The sequence below is a fragment of the Chelon labrosus genome (assembly GCF_963514085.1).
Source record: "Chelon labrosus genome assembly, chromosome: 9".
Lineage (NCBI taxonomy): Eukaryota > Metazoa > Chordata > Actinopteri > Mugiliformes > Mugilidae > Chelon > Chelon labrosus.
The window spans coordinates 12,891,224-12,915,183 of record NC_140359.1 but is presented as its reverse complement, the minus strand read 5'-3'; the positions used below and the strand labels follow the sequence as shown (position 1 = coordinate 12,915,183).

Here is a 23,960-nt window from a genome sequence, read left to right as displayed (position 1 = left end):
AAGAGAGAGGAAAGGGGGAGGAGAAAAATGTGAGAGCTGCAAAAAAACAGCAATCACATCAATTGAACAGGACGGTTTTCAGAATTATCACTAAATAAACAGATGAACCCTATCAAAATAATTTCTAGTGATATTCTTTTACAAGTTCTTCATGTATTCTACAACACATCAACGTGTTACTCATTCTGGTGGCAGCTGTTGTGTTTATGCCCCAAGCTGGCTAAGCTCTCTGGCTTAATATTTAGTTCTTCCCGGTGACATGGGCGGTGAAAACGAGCAGAAAATCGAACTGTTCCATATCAAGGAATATTTTTACTGCTGCTAATGTGACTTAAATACCTTGTTCCACAGCTGAGTGGGCTAGCACCTGCTGCAAGCTCAGCTAGCCTATTGCAGCTCAGTACAGAGCTGTCGCTAATTTTCTGATTCAATTAGCATGCCTCAGAGCTTTCCAGTCTAATTGCAAACTACTTCACAGTTACCTCTCTGATTAATCGCTGCCCATCTGCGAGCCACTGCACGCAGAACTTGGTGGAACGAATTTGTGTATTCTCAGAGACCAAATAGGCTTCAATCTCAAATCATCACCGAGGGTCCCTGTATGTGACCTATGCATTTCAAAGACTACATCCCAACATGTTGCAATTGCTGATAGGTTTTCACAATGTCAGTAAACATAATGACACTTGCTCCTGCTGCTTACAACGTAGAGTAGACAGGTGGTTAGAGACTGTGTGAATAAAGTGCGTATGTGCGATATGTGTGATAAGACCTGTTAGATGAATGCAGTTAGTAAACCCTTGCTAGCTCAATTGCCAGCCACTACTTTGTCACTATTAGATTAACAATTCATTTATTACAACGAATGCTGGACTGAAACTAATAATTATTCTGATTTTGAATCAATCTACCATATTTCTTTATTGATAAGTTGCTCGATAAAATTCCAGACGTCTTGGGCCACAAATACTTAGGCCATGAAAACTAATAATACTAATATACAAGCTTTGCAACATTAATGAAAATATGTCTTAATACAATCTATAAAGAAAGCACAGAAAACCTGTGAAAGAACAATGCATGTAGCTGCTTCAGTATCCATGCACAGGGCAAGTGTTAGAGCGGTTTAGAAAGCCATTTATCCAGTTAAACATTTTCTTAATCAACACTACATTTGTATTATTTTGGGCGCTTCCTTCTTATTACAATATTTTAGAGCATTGTATGATATCAATAGACTATGTCATAGCTTCAGCAAAACAAAGTAACAGGAAAACAGGGGCTCCTCATGGCTCACCACTGCCATGATATTACAAATCTTGGTTTGTTTATTGTGAGGATTCATATCACAGTAATGATAAAATCATGGACAGTACACAGGGTTTCTGCATAACAAAACTGGGGGCTTAACATGTATTATTAAAAAGGCTGCTGTCCCTTGATATCAATAAAACCAGTGTTAGAAACGTGGCTGAGGTCTATGACAAGAGATGGAAGCCCACTCACACAAAAGGTTCATATACTAATTTGGTTTATTTAACTAATAAGGGAAAGGGACTAGAGTATGGAGTTTGGCAGCATGCTGGGAACTGCTGGCCCCCTGGAAAGGAGCCAGAGGAATTATTAAAACTATTCCGAGCTGCAGTCAGGCATCTTTTTTGTTTTTCTTTGAGTTTTTTTTTTCCTGGGAAAGGTTTGACCTATTTACCATTCATCCAGTTGTCTTCTGAAATCATTTATGTATTGCTGGTGGCAGAGGGTTGTGGGATAAGATGTAGGATAGTGAGCAGATCATGCAGATACACTTTGACCAAATGCAAGAACGTTTAGTCTAAAACCATGACTGCCTTCTCTTGTAGTTACTTTAAGCCAAGGCAAATCATTTTTCCCAGTTATGGTTAAGGGAGGATTTAAGGGTTTGGTGGTTTGGTGGAAGTACCCATTAGCTGCCCAGTTCTAGATGGTAAGGAGTAGACTCCGTTTCACATAAGTTTTTCAAAAAACTTCCCTTGATTACTTTACACAATGCTTTGAAAATCAAAGACTAAAACAAATGGAAAACTTTATCTGGAAATTCTTAAAAGCAGCATAATGTGTTGCAATGCAGTACATTGCAGTTAGCAAATTCATACAACTGTCTTTAGACATGGACAAAGAACCTGTAGAGTCAATAAGCATCTGTTCTCAAGGCTGACTGCTGGTACAGAACACAATGGTGAAAGTGGCTTCTAAAAACACATCCCCACCTACAAAGTACCAATGAACAGCACTCTCAAAACTTATTCCAGGCAACTTCACCTGACACTACATTTGAGGACAGGAGAAGGTCATGTAGCAAGGCAGTGTAAACATTTTAACTCATTCCCAACCATTGGGGCAACCTGTGTCCCTTTAGCAAGATCATATTCTTATGCCAGCTGGTTAGCTCCCACTAAGAGCTTTACCAGCCCTGAAAAACACCCGATAAAACAGACAGAAACTAGGCCTCTCTACCTTGGCTAACTCACATAAATACTACTGTTGGTCAACACTGACTGACTTTTGGTCTGATACTGCAAATGAAGGATCTGAGCTGGCGTAGTCTAGCCCTGGAGGTCATAACCCTCATCGAGATCCACCAGGAAGCCCATCACCTCTCCCACCAAACTAGATCAATAGCTCTGTGTTGTCTGGGCTGACGGCCAGTGTTTACTTGTGTTGACCTCTGGAGCTCATGAAGACCAGCATAGGACAGATGACAGCAGGAACAGAGAACAGCACCATGGCAGAGAAGATGAGGGCAGACACTAGACAAGCTGCTGGAGAAGGGCAGTGATACCGCTATCGAAGAAGAAAGGAACAGGGTCAAAGAAGAGGGAGAACATAAGGGGAGGGCAATAACAAGTGTTAAAGCAGAAGCCAGCACACCAATATCAAAAAGAAAGGTGTGGAGGTGAGCAGAGAGCTCTGACAATGAGAGAGAGGAGTACAGAAAGAGGGTTAGTAGAGTGTAGCTTGGGTCAGAGGTAAGACTGAGGTATCTCAGGTTATCACAACAGTCAGTCAGCTAGAGACTTCCAGTTATCATAGCCAGGGCACGTTGCTCTCAATCCCACACAATCCTCTTCTCTGTTCTCCAACCCAGCCCTATTGACAAATCTTAAACCAAGGTCACAGCAGTGTTTACACAGCCTTTAGCCCAAATTACATCATCCAAACGCTGGCCTGCTGGATGCATCACACTGTCACTGAGAGTAAATGACCTGGCATACTGCCGTCCTGCTGAAAGAGGAGAAACAGAGAGAATGTACAAGACAATGGGAATGGAAGGAGGGTGGGGTTTCTATAGAGTTTGATAAAGAGAAACGTCTGATAAAAAAAGACAGAAATCACAAAACAACTTGGAATGTAGAAACTTATCTGGGTCTACAATTTGTGCCCTCTACAAAAACAATTCATTGCCCCTAAAACACATTTACACCGTGTTATTGTCCTTCTGGCAGTATTTTCCCCCTTATGAGTCTACAGACTAAACAGCAAGGGAGCATAATGCTTATTGTTGCTGGATTCCAATAATGATGCATAACCCGGTGGCTGCACAGGAATATAATACCAATATGTCAGGTCTCTGATTTGGCCACAATTTGCATGGTTATAATAGCTTATCGACTGGCTCAAGGTTGAGCAGGGCCAGGCGGCTTCACTGTAATGACTGGCCGCGTGCCTCCAACAGTTTATTTCAAGCTTCTGTGGCTCAGTCACCCGGCTCCCTGTCTCATCAATACCCAATCTTGATCCCACTATCTGCATCCCGACAAAGTCTGCACAAACATGTCTGGCTTCTCACAACAACGTCACCTCCACCTCCCCTATCCCATACACCCCAGTGTTTTTGTTTTTGATTCCTGTATCATACAAGCATTTCCCATGGAGATCAATACAGGTGCAATTCATTAGGTCTCCCAAAATCTACGTGTCTCCAAGTGTTCTAATACAGTTATTGACCTTTCCTGGGCTGGCCAGGTGCCCACCTTATTCAACATCTGTGCTGCAGCAGAAAAGACAAGCTCCAATGCACACAAAAATGATAGATTTTGTCTGAATCAAGGAAACATAGGCTCCAACCAGATCAGTGCTTGTATTTATATCCAAATGAAAGTACCTGTGGATTATATTATTTCAAGCAATTTTGTAGTTTCACCACTCACCCAAGGGACTTCTTCACTTCTCAAAGAAGAAACTTGGATGAACGGTGAAATGTCTTCAAGAAAACTCCAACTCCAAGTCCAGTTGCCTATGTTTTTTTTATCGTATACCATGAGCTGTATGACTAAGAATCTTCACAAATGCACAGATATTGGTTTGGCTTTGGAAATTCCCTCAATTATAATTTAATTTGCCATTTCCACCACTTTAGTGTGACAGTGCTAAAGGAAATTAGCCAACAAAAAAAAACTAACCTTAAACTGAATAATTAAGTCTTTAAATTGCTACTGTCGTTTTACTTCATTTTAATTTCCAATAAGAAATTTTTAAGAATTACAAGGTCTAATAAATACTTGAAATCATCGTATTTGAAAATGAAAAAGTATAAATGAAGAGCGTGGAGAGAAGAGGGATGCAAACAAACTTTTAAAGAACTACAAGAATTTGTCACTTGAAGCCCTTCACGACCCAACAGACTACAACGTTGTGACTGTTCCAACTTTCACTGAGTGAGTGTCAAGAGCACAGCCTTGAGAGAAATTTGTAGAAAGCGTCGTACAAGAGAAACCCTCCGTACAGTGTGCCTTCCATTACCTTCCAATCGTAACATAAAAACCACTGCTTCATTTCACAAGATAACAAGGAAAAATCTCACGCTGGAAAATGTCCATGTATTGAAATGGACAAAGCATGCCAACCAGGGTCCATAAAAGCTCATGGACATTTTTAAAATGTGTCGGTGAAGTGCGTTTTTATATACACACTGGTATATTGTCTTGTTTATCTAATTGAATGTCAGTTTTTACCAAAAAATCTCACCCAACAAAGAAAATAACAAAAAAAAGTCTTTCCTTTTCTTGAGCGCAATTCTCTGGGATTTGACAGAAACAAATGAATTACATAATGCCACCTGCAGTTTATTTAGAACATCAGGAATAAAAGATTTATTTTTTTTATTTTGGATCAAGATGTGAATGATATATTGCCTTTTATTAAAAAACCAAAGCTCAAAAGGAATCACACTAGTTGTCTAATCACAAACATTTCCCACTGCTTTGACAAATCAATTCCAAAACGTCACTGTTTAGTCTGTTGTGAAGCCATTTCCGAAATACAAAGAGGAGGAGGGGGTTAGGAAGAGAAGAAAGGGATAAATCAAGAGGGGTGGTGGAAACAAGCAGTGGTCCTCGGTCGAGAGGTCACAGTGAAGGCAGCCCAGTCATGCCCACTGTGGGCACTCAGCTGGAACTAAACGTGGTCACCGAGACGCCAACTGTTGGACTGCTGCCAAGGACCTCTCACCCTGCTGCGCTTTCTCTTTCTCCTTTTGCCCGCAACTCAACAATGAGTGGAAACTCACGGCCTCCCACCTGCAGCCTAAGTCCCCCACACCACACCCTTCAGCCCCACTTTGCATTTATTCAGTCTTTCAGCTTAACATTTTCATTACGTCAAGTGAAGGCAGTAGAAGAAGAACGGGGGAAGTAAAGGCAGAATGGGCAAACTTTAGACAGTCATCTTACCCAAAATATTACCCTGATTTATATTGCAACCTCTCTATTGATGATTGGGTGATTATGGCCACATATTGCAAGTGTGTTTGTGCAGGACCACCCTCTCTTGGATGTGTGGGACAATGGGGCCAGTGAGCTCCAAACAGCTGTAAGTAAACTGGCTGTCAACGTATCACACACACGCACACACACATACACATACACACACACACACACATACACACACCCACACCATCTGTGAACACCAACACATGACAGAGCAAATAGGATTACATTATGGAGGAAGACAAGAAGGATGATCCAAACACCATAATATCATTTCCAAGAAGCAATGGGGATGGAGCAGGGCAAGAGGCGGGCAGGTGTGGGTAGGGCGGGGGTGAGGGTTTTACCGGGGGGAGGAGCAGGGACTTAGCTGGTCAGAGGTCAGGCATACAGTGCAGCGATCTAATGTCTGGTTTGTGCACCACAGCTAAGGTTGTGTTTTCCAAAAACATGATACTGAAACTAGGCCAGGATTCAAGAGATGAAAAGCACCACAAATAGTACACTGGATAACTGAAATACACAAAGGTTCACAAAGTTCAACCTTTTTTTTTTTTTTGCCATAGAGCCTTGTTTATCTTAATTCCCCTGAGACTAAAGTTATTCAGAGGAAAGTATTTGAAACATATGAACAAACAGAAATCCCTACTTACTATTTATGAAATATAAAAGCAAGTTTGTTGCATTCTAATTTATGCTTATTTCTATAAATTGTATTTTTAGATAGTCTGCCTCTATGTCTCCAAGGGGTTGGTGGCAATTTTAGGTGGTTGGTGAGCTTTTAGCCCCTGCCGTGTGAAGGTTACAGGCTAACAACAGACATAAACCTTATGACATGGTCAACATAACAAGTGCAGAGTGTCAGCTATGATTAGACCCTTGGGTTAAATCCTTGGTGCCCTGTCATTCGACAGAAACAATTTTATATCACTTCGTTATCATGTGATTTGTCGACTAACGTTCAATGTATTAAAAGAGATTATGGTTGCATTAGAGGATTAGAGGTCTTTTAAGAAACAAGTAATGCATGCACGGTGACCCCACACCCATTTATACACGCTGATACATTCATACAGGCATGTCACACCAGCCTTGCCATGTATGAAAGAGATTAGATTTTGATTTCCAGATTGTGGTATGAAACAATCTATTTGTCTCTCATCCAGTCGTTCACACACATTAATTTATCTGTTGATTGGTTCAAGGACCTGTCTGTGTGACAGTGAAAGGTTGATCCTGGGGTCAGAGGACTGTTGGAATGCCAAGCATGGGTTTAAGCTGTAAAGTAACATCTATGTCAAAATTCTCATTGTGTTTAAGACTAAATCTCTGAGCTGTGCAGGGTTAGGCAGGTCTCGGGTAGGAAATACTAATACAATCTAATATGAACACATTCAGCGTGGTCCACAGGAGCCAGCCTGACATGTGACTGGCTGCGACACCTCAGGGCCAAAGGTCAATACAGATTTCAGCAAATCTGAGCAGGCATGGCATGAGCTTATATTCTGGGAGGGGAGGGGGCATGGCTTGGCCTACAACCCTTAGCTACTAAGACCTTTGAAGTATTTTACCCTGACCTAGACTTGACTCCTTCATCTGGGATGTTAGCTATACTAATTACTACCTGATAGCCGCCTGGTGCCAAACGCAATTCACTTCCCCCAGATTCTCCTCGACTCCGCTCCAACAGCTGGTGCCAACCTCACTTAGTGCTCATGAAGTGTTTCAGACACAAAGTACAGGCCCCCACCTTTCTTCTGCTCTGGCAATCTACTTCTTTTGTTTAGGATTTTGTTATATGGCCACATGTTGTTCAGAGTGCCGTGTTAGGGGCAAAGGGGAACTTCACTGTGTAACATCAGAAGGTCAGCTGGCATGCACTGTGAAAGCAAAAAGCATTTCATAAGCCAAACAAAAGGGGATTAAAATGCCGCCAAAGATGGATTTGGAATTTGTGCCCTTAGAATACAGGCCCTGCTGATTCTGAAGAGTAGATATAAGAAAAACATCCTCCTGGGAAGTCTGTTAGGATCCTAAGAAAAGGAGAAGATAGCATGGAGGTGGTTGAATGGATGCCTACAGCGACACAGAAAGACTTGGGCACAAGGACGGGCATGGGGACTGTCCCTTGGAAAGGCCCAAGGTCAGCCTGTCCAAGCTTGTGGTGACCTCTGCCACTTGACCTGAATATTTACCACTTGGCTTTAAACCGTGTTCTCTGCCCTCAGGGCTATTCCTACAACTCACTACAACAGCTCTAGAGTGGACCCAGATCAATGTAGTTTTGCCCATGATTATCAGCATGTGTCTGTGTAGTGTGTGTGTACATAGGGGTGTATCGCTAAGTGTGTCTAAATGTGTAGGGCTATCTCCGAGCGTGTCTGTGCGCATGTGAATCTGTGACAATACACACAGCTTTTACGTGTGTATGTATGTGGACAAGTGGCCTGTCTAGGTTGATTAGATAGGAGGTGTGCGCTGTTGTAGGTAGACATGCTGGCTGACCAACACAGAGAAGCAGAGGCAGTGGGAAGGCAGGAGTGGTGTTTTTCCGCTGGCTGTGTAGTTTAGCCCTGAGAGGCTCACAGAAGTGATAACCAGTCTGTCTCTAGGTCTTGCTGATAACATGGCTGTACAGAGCATTCAACATCTTGGGAGAATATAAACACAAGCGTAACTGAGTTTCTGCATGTGTAGGAATATGGTCACACGCCTCCACCCCGTTGACCAGCATGAAACAGGGGACCTCAAGAGAATCAATCTTTGAGTTTTAGTGTGAAAGGACAAAAAGAAAGTGACTGACAAGATAAAGAAACTGGACACCAGTGGTCCAAACCTACATTCCAGTATCTCATGATAAATACAGAATATTTACACCATATAGCACATTCTCAAAATGTTTTTTTTGTCTTGAAATAAATACTGTATGCCAGTTGTCTAAATATAAGGGGCGCCTTGACAAATACTGAGACTGAGACCAGAAAAATATATAACATTAATGGCACTTAGAACATTGAATAAAATCAGGACTTTGTTTTCTTTATAGAGGAACATTGTACACTGCTCTTTATGACTATTTGGCTTTGCTGCTGCGACTCATAAGTCAAAATTCAGCGGACACACAGGTCAGTGGTCACATGTTGCTTCTCCGATAAGTGACAGGCCAGCGACATTCAGAACTTGTGGACAAACAGGGGAAGTAGGAAAAGCAGGCTGAGGATTAGAAACCATAGCATCGGTAAGGAATCAACGCAGCCTATCTCATTACTCCCAGGCAAAATAAGCACAACTCTCTGAGCACTTTATAATTGCTGCTTCCTAGTTCATAAACAAGCTATGTTTATTACCCCTTTCTACTTCTTGGTGCTTTTGCTAAAAAAAAAAAAAAAAAATCATCCTCTAATTGCCGTATTTCTCTAATACCAGAGCACACTGGTTTCACGGGCGGTTTGTCTCCTGTCCTAGAGATGGCTGGTTAATAAAGTTTTTATCTGTCAACATGGAGTGCAAGAGACAACTCAAGGTCACTGCCGCATACTTAAAACCTGGGTGGTTGTGGAATCTACCATCACTTTTGTTTACATAATTATATAAATAACATTTAATTTTCTTTTCTTAGCAAAAAGGCAAATAAACATTACAATTTGAGGCTGATTATGGCTCAAGGACATTCAAGGATTTTTTTTCTTCTTAACTTCCTAATCATCTTGTTGGCATTCCAAATATATTTCCACTGCATTTGTGTTTGCTGTTTTTTTTTTTTTTTTAATTTGATAACAATCACATTAAATGTGCATTTAATTATAATCTAATTGCGCAGAGGAAAGGAGAAGATAAAACTGTTGTCACAGTATATCAAACACGTTTACCTGAACAGAAGCTTAACAACACCACGACATATTAAACTGATTGACTTGTCCAGGTGTTGGGCATCAACAATAACAGTTTAATTTAAGAGAGAGCATAACAGATTCAATGAAATAACTAAAATCCCTTGCACTTAATTCCAGTTAATACACAACCGTGAAATCAGTTGAAAGTGAAGGGCAACTATATTCTGTTTTGCACTAGGTATAATAACAGCATCTGTATTTATTGAGTCAATTGCAAAATGTTCTCTTTTGTAGGTAAGTCAAGATAATATGGCACTTAAACTCCTGCGACCAAGGCTAATTCTGTTTCTTAACTAGGAAGGAACAATTGAACAAGCTGCTGAGCTGATACATTTTTGTAATGATAAGACATCAATGAAATGTTTTCATTATTTATAATGGCATTATGCATACCTGGTAATGCTGACCATGTTTTTCTTTGTCTTCCGTTATTGGCATATAAACAAAACACTTTGTTTGGAGCCAATCATTTGCGTTCTTAACTCCTAACTGTGTATTAAAATGCTGTGGTTTTTAGGTCTGTTTTGGGGCAATGTGAACATAGAAGGCTTTATGGTGACGCTTTCCTATGATTACTCAATAGATTAACTTCTCCTTGCTCTACTCTATCCCATCAACTAAACTAGTACACATAAGGAATACTGCCAAAACATACCATATTTAGATCAAAATGGAATTATGGAGCTATTCCATAAATTATGAATGTGTGTATAATGGAAAAATGTATATAAAAAAATAATTCTAGCAATGAGGAGAAAACGGGCCAATACAAGATTTCTCTATCACCTTCTCACAAACAAAGTCAATATTACAATTACCACTTGGACTGACCAACTACTGCATAGCAACTATAGGATGAAGGTGATTGCTAAGGATCAGAATGCTAGCAGTGGTTAAGATTTGCTGTGGGGCTTACCGGATAAAACTAGCCAAGATCCAAAAGAGGCCAAAGTGTTACTATGACATTCCTACTTTTTGACTAAATCACCATCCAAAAATGTTGAATCCCATACAGCTTTTGATGGTCCATAAATGCACTGGCACTTGCTTTTCATCATTAGATGCGACCATGTTGATGCAGCCATCAAATGTTGTATATGCATGGCTTGTGTGTTCTTTTTTCTAAGCATGCCTTGCCACATGTCGAGGTCAGGGGTAAGGGCTGGGCGGATTAGAGCCTATATCGACTCAATGAGAAGAGGCCATATGGGCAAATGAGATCCATGTCCATGAAGCACTAATCTGAGGATGCCCTCTGAGTGATCAAGGATGGACACAACCCAGAGCTGTTAAGAGGCTTGGGGATTCAAAAGCAGCCCATGGCCTGCACTACTGTACCCTGAACATCAGCGCCCCCATCTGACCCGAAATACTTAGAAAGTCAAGAGGCTTGATTGTGAAAGAAGATTAAAAATACTATCGGAATAAACAAATCCAGTGTAATGTGCATCCATATGGGTGCCATTCATTCAAAACTTGGAAAAAAAACAGTCACGTGAGGCTTACTACTCATATGAGGGTGAAAAAGTCATGCATTAGTTGTATTTACAGTAAGTCAAAATGTATAAAACATTAAGGCATAGTGACGATGAGTGTACGTTGTAGATACAGATGTGTTTGAAGAGAAACTGCTTCTATGGAAAGAAATTTATACAGTTATTATCACAATAATGCTTGTGCGTGCCCCATGGCGACTAAAAGTAAAACAGTCATAAATAAAGCTGTAGGAGGTATGGCACGAGAAAAAAAATAAATAAAAGTGAAGATAAAATGAGAAGGAGGGGGTATTTATTAGTGATTCTGCCCCAGTGATTGGCTGCGAGGCGAGTAGCAGAAGGACAAATGGACAAATCTGAGGAGCTAATAAAAGTGAATACAAAACGGCCCTCATGGGCAAATCTGGCACTAAGATGATAATGAGATTATAAAACCCTACTATATTGCAGCAAATTGTTTAAGTGTTTCATTGAACCTTGTTGAACTTTCATTTATGCATGCCAGGCTCTTTCCTTTTTTGCCTCTCTCCTTTCTTCTTTTCCCTGGGATGATGGGTAGAGTATGAGGACGGAGGAAGGGATAAAATGCCTTCTAGATAGAGTTTACCTAGTGCAGGGTTGAACTGAAGACCACAGACTGGGCTTTCCACACACGCATAATAACAATAGCCTAAACCGGTTAAGAGATCTGGATATGAGCTGTGTTTGTAAACCTCACTTCACATCTTATCACCATACATGCATATGCCATATACAAATACATGTATGCGCCTACCTATTCCCAAAGCTGATGGCCACAAATATCAATAATCACAAATTTATATTTAATTGTTATGCCAAAGCTTTAATGTTTTCCTGTCACATTAAGGGATGGCAGATAGTTTCTCTTTTTTTGTACACCAACAGTGTCTATTTCGCTCTCTTACTACCACCAATACACTAAAACATGCTAGTTTGGAACAGCTGAAACCCTCTCCCTTAAAAGGAATGTCTCTACCAACACACACAAGCTTTTTTGTTATGCTGTATATTAAAACCTTCACCCACCAATTTACACCCAGTAACTACACTAAGTAAGTGAAAGGGTGTTTTAGAAATGTTCACAAGTGTATTAAACAGTGAAATCTCTCATTTCAAAAATAATAATTCCCTTATTCCAGCTATTTGTAGAAGCCCAAAGTCTTTCTGGAGACAACCTCTTTGTATTCATCCATGCTGCAGTCTCCCAGCAAAGGAGAAGCACCCAATAGCATGATGCTACGACCACCATGCTTCCCCATATGTGTGGTATTAGCCAGGTGAAGAGTAGATGAACAGTGCCTGGTGTTCAACAGACAGTTCTTGAAGTGCTGCCCAAGGGTTGTCTAATAGATCAGATTTGGACAAAGTTCTCACATCTCTGAAAAGTTCTGTGGGACTGCTAAGTTGGTGCCAACTCCCTGAAAACGGCGTTTCTTTTTTGGTTATGTCGGAGGGATGGGAAGCTCTGTGAAAACTCCTGGAGATTCCAAACTTCTTCCATTTCACAATTCTTGATGTTACTATGCTCCTGGGTACACTCAAAGCTTTAGTCAGCGGTGTTATATTTTTGTCCTGATCTATATACACTTCTATCGTGGATGTCTAGAGAGACTTGGCGAACAGTGTGAAGTATGGAATACTGCACAGGTTTCTCCCTTTCGGTACAATGAATTTAATTTGGCACACGTGACATACTCAAAAAGCAAACAATTAATGTAATCTACAAAAGCAAATCATGTAAGAAACTTTTTTCAACTGATCCACAATCTCAGACAAGGGGAAAGAGAGAAAGAGGAGGTAACAAAAGAGCTGGTAACCCACAGGGTGGCATTGCTTGAAGATTCAATGGTGGGGAGCAGGAACGAGAACAATCCTGCATAACTGTCTGATAGCCATTCTTACACAACATGTTGGCAGAATCATATGCCAAGAGGAAGGAAGTCAGATTCTGCCAATCAGGACAGATACACCTACTCATTTAAACAGTGTAATCACAAGTGGCCACGAGAATATACCATCAGCAAAGACATCCTCAAAGTAAGTAATGGTCTTGACACATATCAGAAAATCCATGCTAATAAAAGTGTGAAGCGAAACACAACAAAAGCTAAGAAGGAAGTCACTGCGTAGCCGCCACACTCCTTTCCCCATATCCTCTGTTTATCTCTTACACACCAGGCTCTTCATTATGAGCCAAGGTACCACTCTAGCCAAGGCAGTTAAATACATTGCAATTCATATTTCCACAAAAGAGTCTGGCAATCTCACAGTTCTGTTTCACGGGCACTTCACCATGTAAAAAAAATCTGTATGTTTGCCCACTCATATTCCCATTATCCAATACTCAGGCACTCATGATAGGAAATGGACCACCAAATGATAAGTGCACATTCAGCCCTCATGAACCAGATATCAGCTTGATTTAGTTTTACAAAAGTGGATGTTTTGCCTCTCCCCCTTTCCATTCAATGGCCAACTCATCTTATTCCTCCTGAACTGCCATGGAAACCTTTCCCCAAGACTGCTAGCTACGCTATGTTTTCATAGCTGCATTATTCCTGTATCATTCCATAAAATGCAAATACGTTCAGCCACAACACTAAAACCACTGACAGGAGAAGTTAATAACATTGACCATCTTGTAACAAGCAATAGCAATGTAGCAATGTTCTGCTGGTAACCTTTGGACCTGGCATTCGTGTGGATGTTACTTAGACATGTAGCACCCACCTAGACCAGACCAGGCAGCCCCACCCCATAGCAATGGCACTCCTTGATGGTAGCAGCCATCCCCAGCAGGATGCAGACTGACACAGGTACACACAAGACAATGGTTTAGGAACAACTCACAAAACCATGAAGAACAGCACAAGGTGTTGACCTGGCCTCCAAATTCAGTAGAAGTATAAGAGACATCTGTGGGATGCACTGGAACAAGCCTGATCCACAGAGGTCCCTCTCCTCAACTCATAGGACCCACAGGCCCCCACTAACAGCATCCTGTTGCCAGACACCACAAGCCCGTGTCCATTCTCTGATGAGTCACAACAGTTTTGGAGGCACAAGGGAGACTATTAGGAAGGTTGCTCATAATGTTATGCCTGATCGGTGTGTGTGGCTGTACAATATAAATCATTGGAAATTAATCTGTGTCTCTGTTTTATGAAGCATATACTGGTTGGGGATGCCATATTGTTATTTAGACCTGCTAATACAAAGTTTAAAGGTTGTGTACCATCTCTCATAGAAATATTACATTTCATAACTGTCACTTTGACTTGTTGAACAAATGAGATGATCTTTTATTCCCAGCTGTAAAATGCCATGTGTGCATGTAAGCAAAAAAATATAAAACATAACAAATCACCTAAACCTTTGTATGGCTCCACATTTTCTTGGATTGTCTTATTCTAATCAATGAACAGCATTTGTTAGTCTGTCTAAACGGTGTATAATCCAAGGGCAATTTGGTCTCATTGTCTGCCTTAACCTTCAGTTTGACATATTCAGTTTTTTCTTATTTTAAAAATTTAAAAACCTGGCATATATCTTTAGATGTCTCTCTAAATCTTTCACTTTACAGTCCAGGGTAAGTTCTCATCATCTGAAAGGGTTGATGACATATTATTATAATCACAGTTTTTCTATCTCACAAATCAGACTTTATTATTACTACTACTACAGACACATCCCAGAGTTCTTGACATCAGCATTTTCCACATCATAATGATTTGGTCTATCACCGGTGTGACCCAGACAATGGCCTGATCCAGCTTCACTGAATCCAGGTCAGAGGCCAGGGTCCGGTTCAGCAGAGTTTACCTGTCTATTTCCTGCAACACTGGCACAACGTGTGCCGGTCAGGCTAAGAAAACACTAAAACACTGTGTGAAAACACAGACACAAACACACACACTTTTGCATGTGATCTTTCACCGAGGCAGCGGACTTCCACCTTACCAAGCTGAAAAAACAGTGGCTGGAGGGGGTGAGGTTTGTCTGAGTGGGCACGGGTTTCCTCTTAAAAAATAAAGTCACACAAACACCATTCAGACAGTGTGTGTGCCGAACAAGTGCAGACAGCTAGAGGTGTTTTACGGTCAGCAATGCGTGGATGAGTGAGGTGAGGGTTACAGTCGAGTCAAAACCTACACCAGGACAGAGGAGTTTGTCAGCCTCCCTGCCTTTATTTCAAGGGGCTCTTGTGTCCTTTACTTATACTCATTCACAGCCGCATAGCCCTTAGGTAAAAAAGAAAGGCAAAGTGACCTCCTGTATCACTGAACAAAAATTATTTCTCAAGTCTGTAACTAAATTGCATCACTTCTCCAGCCCTTACCGCCTGCTATTTTCATTCAAGATACAAAAAAAAAAAAAAAATCTCTCAATAAAAAAGTCACTTTTAATAAAAGAAAAACTTGGAGGAGGGCTAGAGTGGAATGCACATCATAAAATTACATACAGCAGCACGGATCTGTTGTGAAAGGAAATGCAAGCGAGTCCTTTTTGCAGTCTATTATGGCTGATTACAGCTTTGTGCCGGGATGCTTGTATGAGAGCAGGGTTGGTAATTAAAGTACAGGTAAGACATTAACTTACTTTGTTAGCCATTAATCAGTGTTTACCTTCAAAGAGCCCTCCCTTTGTAATTAATAATCAGCTTGGACAATGAGTAATCACCCAAGAGGAAGTTGTGTTTGTGTTCATGTGTGTGTGCGCGCTCACCTATGTGTGTGTTATTAACAAAGGGGTTTTCCCACCTTTGAAACACCAGCCTTGCTGATCAAACAACTGATCATCCGTCTCACTGGGAAAAAAAAAAAGTCAATAACCTAGAAACAGAAACAGACTAGCCTACGCGGGCGTCACCCTCACTTTGACATTTTACATTTTATCCTACTGTTGGCATCTGAACAGCAGCACAGGTATGAAGCGATTGCATCTCGGGAAGGCCTCTGCAAACCGCATCATACCAGCACCCAACTCCACATATTATGCATTTCTGTCAGCCTTGCAGCACATACGCACACGCAACACACACGCACACACAACACATACACACACACAAAAGGAGCTTTTCCAGCTGGAGAGTGGTTCCACTTTATCTGCATATTTAGCCTGTGTTTTGCATGCTGCTAACTGATAATATTCTGCTAGAGTGCCAGGCCACTGCCAAACGCCAGAGCAATGACCTTCTTGTGGGGACAAATTCTTTTTGCAAGATTTTATATGGAATAAAAAGAAGAAAGATTAAGGCAAAAAAAATAAATCTAAAATGAAACGGAGGAAAGGGAATGGATCCAGGTTTTATTACATTTAAAACAAAACCAGGAGATGCCAGCGGACATCCACACTATGCATTATTCTTCATCCTCTTCTGCGTCCTTCCAGCTTTGTACAAGTGCCATTTGTGGTAAACCCACATATAACAGACAAGCTCTGCCCTCACTTCTCTTTTCCGCTTTGTGAGGGCAGTCTGTTATTCCTAATCATCTGTGAAGCAAGCCGGGTATACCAGCATGGCACTCTAATGAAGCTACTATGGTGGAAACACTCATCATATCATTGCTGCACACACAGGCGGAGCAGGGAAGAGAAAGACGGATTGAGAAAGTCAGAAACGGAGAAGAATAAGCAGAAAAAGAACAGATGCGGAGGCAGAAAAAGAGCAACGCAGAGACTCGTCCTTCAACTCATTTTCTCATCATGCTGACCAACCAATAAGCAGCCACTACTTTGCAGACATCTTAGTGTGTGTGTCTGATCATATGCCATTCCCCGCAGCAGCAGAGTTGCCTTGGGCCTATCTCAGTCTGGCTGTGGTTCACATTGTGATGTGTGTCTCTATATGTGTGCGTGTGCAGGCATGACAGGAAGCATTCGCTGGTCGGTTTTCAGTTGCTGAGAAGCTTTATCTTCATCCCCGATTACCAACACCTACACACACACACACACACACACACACATACACACACCCATACCATGGCAACCCAGACAACAGCAGTCATGGTAGCAGAAGAGGTGACTGTTGGGAGCTGGCTGCGTGTTGATTGAAGTGCTGGGCCACGGTGCCCTGACAGCCTTCCCTCAACCTTCTCTCAACCTCGTCACCTCTGCTGCTCTGCTGTGACTCTCACCACAATGGTTGCTGCTTGTGAACCTGCCAGGCTGCCAAGGACACAAAGATGACTGAGTCAACCTTTGACATCAGAAGCTGCCACCAAAAGACCAGAGACAAGCCAAGTTGGCAGCTCTGTTAACAAGCTGGAGACACAGATCTTTTCAGCTGGGTTAAAGTAGCAAAAGTCAATAGAGCACAAGTCAATAGTGCACACATATAGGATAGACACTGTGTCAAACAGGTCTGTGTTTGGACAATGATAGGCAAGCCAAAAGTTTTGGAAAGGTGAACTCAATATTTTGGTCGAATCGTTGTATTTTGAGCAACAGCAGTCGCTAAGAAGAGACATAAATCATCAAAGTAAAAAAAAAAAGCTGACATTTGAACATGAAATACAGCAAGGGTTTTGTATTGAAGGCTAGATGACATTTCAAGGCGCTGATTCACTGGTAGATGTTAAGGCCACCCACCCACACAGCTCGACGTGGAACATGGTGTTTTAGTAGCCAAGATGAGATAGGAGTGTTAGAGATGTATTCACTGACATGTGGAGCATGTGTAAGATGACCTATACATTCACCATGATGTCAGGGAGGTTCTTTGAAGAGAATAAAATCACAAAGCAAGACCTTCTGAGCGATGAAGGAAATGAGAGATGAGATGAGGATGTGAGTGCTCCATTGGGTCTGTTTGTGTGTACAAATGTTCCAACCAATGCTTAAACATACATGCGGAGTAAAAACAGGTGATTTAATACTTTAATGCGACAGATCAGTTGTGTCCTGTTCAAGGCTCGCCTTTCCTTCCGTTTCTGTGCGTGCGTGCATGTTATGTGCATGCCTGCATGTGTGTCACTCTTCAAACAACACTGCAATCATCGTCTCTTATCAACGGTCATGTTGAGGATTACAGCTTTCATCCCTAATCCTACATTAAGGACACATTCTCATGATGGACGTGACATCATCAAGGCCAGTCAACCACAGAGAGGGCACAAGGACAGGAAGCCAAACACCACAGGAGAGGATTAATGACTATATGAGACAGAGTGCATGATGAAAAAGAAAGAGGAAGAAGCCGCGTCAAAGACGGCAAATAAAAAAGAAAGGAACTCAAACTTGCGTCTGTGAGACAACCCTTGTGCAGTTTCTGTGACAACGATCTTTCTAAATCAGACGTACTAAGACCAAGGATCTACAGTTTCCAGAAGCATGTGGACAAACAAATACACACAAGGACAAATAGTGTCAACGTACACACCATATGGTACTGACTGAACCCAGATAATCTGCACATTAACACAGCTGTAAGCCACGGAGGTACAACACACACTGAGGTATGTATTTGCACATCGGCCATTTTCTTTTTTTCCCATCTTTTTTTACGACTTATCAAAAATATTTCTCTTACCTTCACTGGCACATTCTTTTTGAAAAAAGCATGCTTTTCCATCTTTCCCTTCACATTATCACACTACATAAAAGAGACCGGTGGTCATGGTTTATATTATTAACATCTAATAGATTTTTCAGCATATCCGTCGGTGTGAAAATCACCACTCAGGATGTTATTATTTTAGTTAATGCCGCACTGTTTGAGGCCCTCTGGTCGTACTTGTTTTTCAGTGCTCCTCACTATACCACTCACAGTGCCACATTGCATTATTACATTACTGTCTTAGAATTCTTCAGATTCCTCACAGAATCAGTATATTTGGAAAGTGAAGGCAAACCCAATTACGCTGTGATGAACAGATAGCCAGAAGTAATGGTATTAGTGTTGGAGTGAGTTTGTTCAATACCTGCAGAGACTCTGGGGCAGTCTGGCAGCATGGGATCCAGTGGTGCGTCCAGAGGCTCTGGACTTGATACCCAGTTACGACAATGCTGTAGGGAGAGGAGATAAAAAACAAACATGTAAAAGGGGATTTAAAACTCTCAAGACAGATATCTTTCTTTTTAATCATATGTTGATACTACAAAGGCTGTAAATGAATTCCACATAGACACAGCACATTGAGGGTGTGCATATAGGAAATGAATATGTATCCATATCCTTCACAATTACTTCAACAAACACAAAGATAATGAAGATGGAAACATAATAAGGGAAGGGCTTTGATATAAAAATGTACGTCTTTTATGTTGTTGATGTGCGTGTTTTTTTATTTAAATTAAATTTACAGAGACATTAGAGGAAAGAAGAAGAAACAGAAGCATGGACAAAGGAAGAGGAAAAACGTGAAGACCTGGACGGCCAGGGAGACAAAGAAAAGGGGGACAGGTGGGGAGGACAAGGGTAGAGAAAGTTAGCAGGAAAGAGGTGTGTACGGATGAGCAAGGTGGGGGAAGAGAACGAAAGAGAGACAGGAACAAGCAATTAAAAGCCCTGTGACATGTTGCTCAGACAGCTTGGCGTTTGTTTGCGGTGGAGAGCTGAGGCCTTCTACTACGCTGGATCAGTGAGCGCCCTGGGGGAGGGTGTCTGCCCAGCTTGCTGACCCATAACCCCCTGCAAACACCCCTACTCCTTTCAAACCCCCTGTGGTTGACATCTCTACTGTCAAAAAGAGGAGAAGACCTCTTTATCCGTTTTTGCTGTCTTCATCTCGGAGCTTGCGTGGCACTCGTTCTTCCTACTGTAGCCCTTTTTTACTTATTAAACTTGATATACCATTAATGAAGGGTATCAATGCTCGAGAGCAAGACGACTTACTTTTGAGTTTTCATTCTCAGGGTCAGCAGATGATCAAAGCATCAAAGTGTGTTTTTCCTTTTGTCTGTGCAATGTGGATTGGTATGCTGTGGCTTGTAAGGTTAGTACAAAAACAAGGGAAATGGAAGAAAGAGAAAGAGGGAGGCTGAGGAGGAATGCTTGGAGAAGACGTTCCCCCTAGATAAGATAAAGTTCAATAGAAGAAAGAGAAAATGTAAAGAGATTAGAATGTGCAGCTGGCGTCCTTCTGAATCACTGCTTATCTGCCCTTGTTTACTTTCACCCTGGCCCCCTGACAGCCATTACCGTGTTGTGCATGCTTGTGTGTGTGTGTGTGCGTGTGTATGTCTGCGTTTGTGTGTGGGTCAGTGACTGCATTTCAGGGGGTCTCCCACGAAGATATGTAGTGTTGTAAACCCTTCATACTCAAAAACACACACAAAGGTTCACATGCTTTTGCATTTTCCTTCTCAGCGACCCCGACCCCCAAGGCCCTGAAACTCGCAAGATAGAAAAATCCATAAAACTTCTCCCACTTTAACCTTAAAAACACATACACACAAATAAATCCAAGGACGCTGCACACGTGTGCTTCGCTATCATCCTTTAAGTGTCTCCCTTCACACAAACACACTCACACCTTTTGGCTGGAAATACAAGTATGAATCGGGGCAAAGATGTTGTGCAGCAGGTGTTTTCTTCATGGTTCTATGTGAATACACAGTGGGAATGAAGAGACAATGAATAAACCTGGTGCCTAATTGAGCCCATCTTAGTGTTCCTTTAAGCTGACTGCCCTTCTAAAGCAATTTATTTACTATAAGCTTATAGAGCAATATAGAATCTCATTGCAAGAGATGATCATGATGAAACATCTGGCACATGTATGCACAAATCCTTAGTGAATATCGCCTACAACGTAAACATAATTCAGTTGGGAAATGTGTGCAAAAAAGTCTGTTATCAAAATAAAGTTTTCTTCATCTGTAATCCTGTAAGTATAAATTGAAATTGTCCCTTAAATAGCAGAAATGCTCCATTCACACTCTCCTGCATGTTTCAATTCTTCAGCCCTGTCAATCAAATGTGCCAGCAGTTGGAAGGGATATAGAGTAAGAGGAGCAAAAGAGGTTGAAGAAAGATCAGCAGAGAGATGAGAGGGGATGGAGGGGAGGAGGGTTGGGGGGCAGGGTGTTAGTGTTGGGGGGAAGATGACAAGTCATCTTGGTAAACAGTGGCATATTGTGTATTTTTAGATCCTTTGCTTTGCCCTAGATGTGCTCTCCTCTGAGCCTGGGCTTGAGGGCAGAGTGGTGCGGAGCAGCACAGAAGCAGTGGGGCTCCTTGACTGCTACATCAAGTGTCTCATTGTATCTCCTTTAATTCATTCAGTCTGTCTGGAGGAAGATGTCAGCTGGGCTGTGGAGCAGTGGGCTGAAGGCGGCTGGAGAGAGGGGAAGGAGGGGAGCCTTTCAAAGGGGGCCTCCTCCCTCCCCTACACCTCCACCATCACCACCAATGAAGGCAGGGAGGCTGAGGTTTGAATAGATTTGTCAAGGCAACAACACACATGTGCGCGCAAACTCTTGCATAAATGCACACACACACGGCACAAAGCCCTAGTGCTGTGGGAGACCGCAGGCATAACAGCAGTCACATAAAGGCAGGGCCTGCTGGCTGGGATTAGAGAAGGGCGACATGACAAAAGGATGGCACATCACATCGGCTGCCTCTGACGCATAGCATCATCACTTCAAGCAGCTCGTCCACCGATCAATGGCGCCATTGAACTAAAGGCCGACAGAGAAACAAACATGTAAACAGATTTGACTCTCCCCCTACCTCTGCTGCTCTGTGCATGTGTTTCTCTCTCTATGTTTTTTCGGATTTCTGCCGCATATATGTGTCCATACACAAACTCTGCGTGACACTCTGTTGCGAGGCGGGATGCATTTTATTTCAGCAAAATCTCTTCACACACATTGGACAGAAATTAAGTTCTAAATATACTTTAAAGTTGTAAGCTAGAGGCTAACATTAAGTCCTAAACTAATAAGCTAACAGCACAGGCTCAGAGTATAAATGACAAGCAGGTGTCAAGTTTACCCCGATACATACTGTAAGGAATAACCTTTATTGTCCAGTCAGTGTGAAATCCTTATTATGGGTAATCCACCACCTGTTGCTATCTGCAGTTCAGAGTAAAAGCCAGTCAACTTCTTTCACATAAACAATAAAAACACACACACAATTGCCCTCAACTGTTAGCTGACTTAATAATCAATCGTCTTAAAATATGTATCATATTCTAATGTGTCTAGGAAATCTATTATACAGATCTAAATACAAAAAAACTCTGTTCAATTGCAAAAACAGTATCTCCACCTTCTAGTTCCGAAAGCACACAAGACTGAGTCCCATGACAGAAACTCTGTACTAAGTGCACAAAAGTCTCCTAAACCATAACACACATGACAGCCTGCAACCTAACTTCTCAGAAAGAAGTCCCGAGTATCAATTTTTGCTCACTCTCTTCGAGCCTCTCTCTCCCACCTCCTCCAGTCGCTGTATAATCTCTGTGGATTAGGATGGTTTATTCATGACCGTAGTGTACTCTGTATGTGCGTGCGTGTGTGTGTGTATGTGTGCTCTGGGCAGGCCACTAGAGTGTGACAGCAGGCCAGCACAGTGACAGGAGACACCTTGGAGACTGTGACAGGCTGCCAGCTGTACACCATCATTCGGATTTCTCTCTCTCACTCACTTCTCCTCACTATGCTACTCATCTATCTCCACATACATCTCTTCATCCTCTCTCCTCCATCTGTATTCACTCCATTCATATCGAACCTGTCTTTTTGTTTTTCTTTTCCACAGCTCTACCCTGTGCTCTCTCAGTGGCAGCTGACTGGATTTAAATAATTGAACGCTTCTCATTCTTTATTTCTTTGTCTATTTCTTTTTCTGTCTCAATGTGTGGTTTTTTTCTTTTTCTCTGCCACTGCTTATAGCTTCTTCTTTTCTTTCACCTTCAGACTGTATTTCGTCTCCTTGCTGTGACGTCACCTGCCCCTTGTCTGACGAATCTGATCTATATAACCTAGCTCAGCAGGCGCTGATCTCTAAATCCTATCGTCTCTCTTTTACTCTTCTCATCGCGCCATCCCACCATCCAATGACCTCTTCAACCCCACAGGAAGGGAATTATCTCTGTCTGTGGAGAACAGAGCAGTGCGCGGCTGGGGTGCCCCGACCTCACATGCACCCAATCGTGCTTGCACCCATATTTATACACCACCTAGGGCAATACTCAGGTTCAATGCTTGCCCTCCTCTGTGATGTTCTGCAGCTTCTTCCACTGCTCCCGCAGGTTCTTTACGCACAAGATCCAGCTGTATAAGGGTGAGTGATATGGATGTCCTTTAAAAAAGGGACATATATCCATCGACTGTTGGGCCATGTTCTTCTTTATGTCAGTTTTGTACAGAAACAACAAGCAGGTGTACTTGTAATCTGTGGATGTGGCTATTTAAAGGCTAACATCAACAGTTGATCTTTTGGTGGAACCCTTGCACATGCTGTATACACCAATGGTTCCTAATAATAATGCCTGGAACACAAGATTCACCTCAGTTCTCAGGCTGACCTGTGGCTCGCAAGTTAGCACAGATCTATGACCAGAAGCCAGTAATGTCACTTTGAATATAACGTTGACATCAGTATCAATCAGTTGAGATCTCACCCTTGATCTACAGTATCTGAATTAGCAGTTATCTTCATCTAACACAAAGTTAGTAGAAATAATAAATGGTCAGTTAGTTTGCATTATGTATGAGCAACCATTTGATTTTAGATGTTAAATAAAATATTTTAAATAACATGGCAGATTTGACCCAATGTATGTATAAATGACAATCATTTGCTTAGAAATTAACGAGTAAGGAGTATACTTTCAGAATACGGAGTCCAA

The 23,960-nt window shown here is 41.8% G+C and overlaps 1 protein-coding gene across 1 annotated transcript in view; it reads right to left on the bottom strand.

The window, feature by feature from the left end:
• The window catches only part of arb2a (ARB2 cotranscriptional regulator A), a 136,358-nt gene that overhangs the window by 20,053 nt on the left and 92,345 nt on the right, over positions 1 to 23,960 (bottom strand). Inside the window, exon 10 of the mRNA XM_084552186.1 lies at positions 19,077 to 19,161. Within this exon, the coding sequence (XP_084408312.1) occupies positions 19,077 to 19,161 (85 nt within the window). The remainder of the gene's footprint in view (positions 1 to 19,076; positions 19,162 to 23,960) is intronic.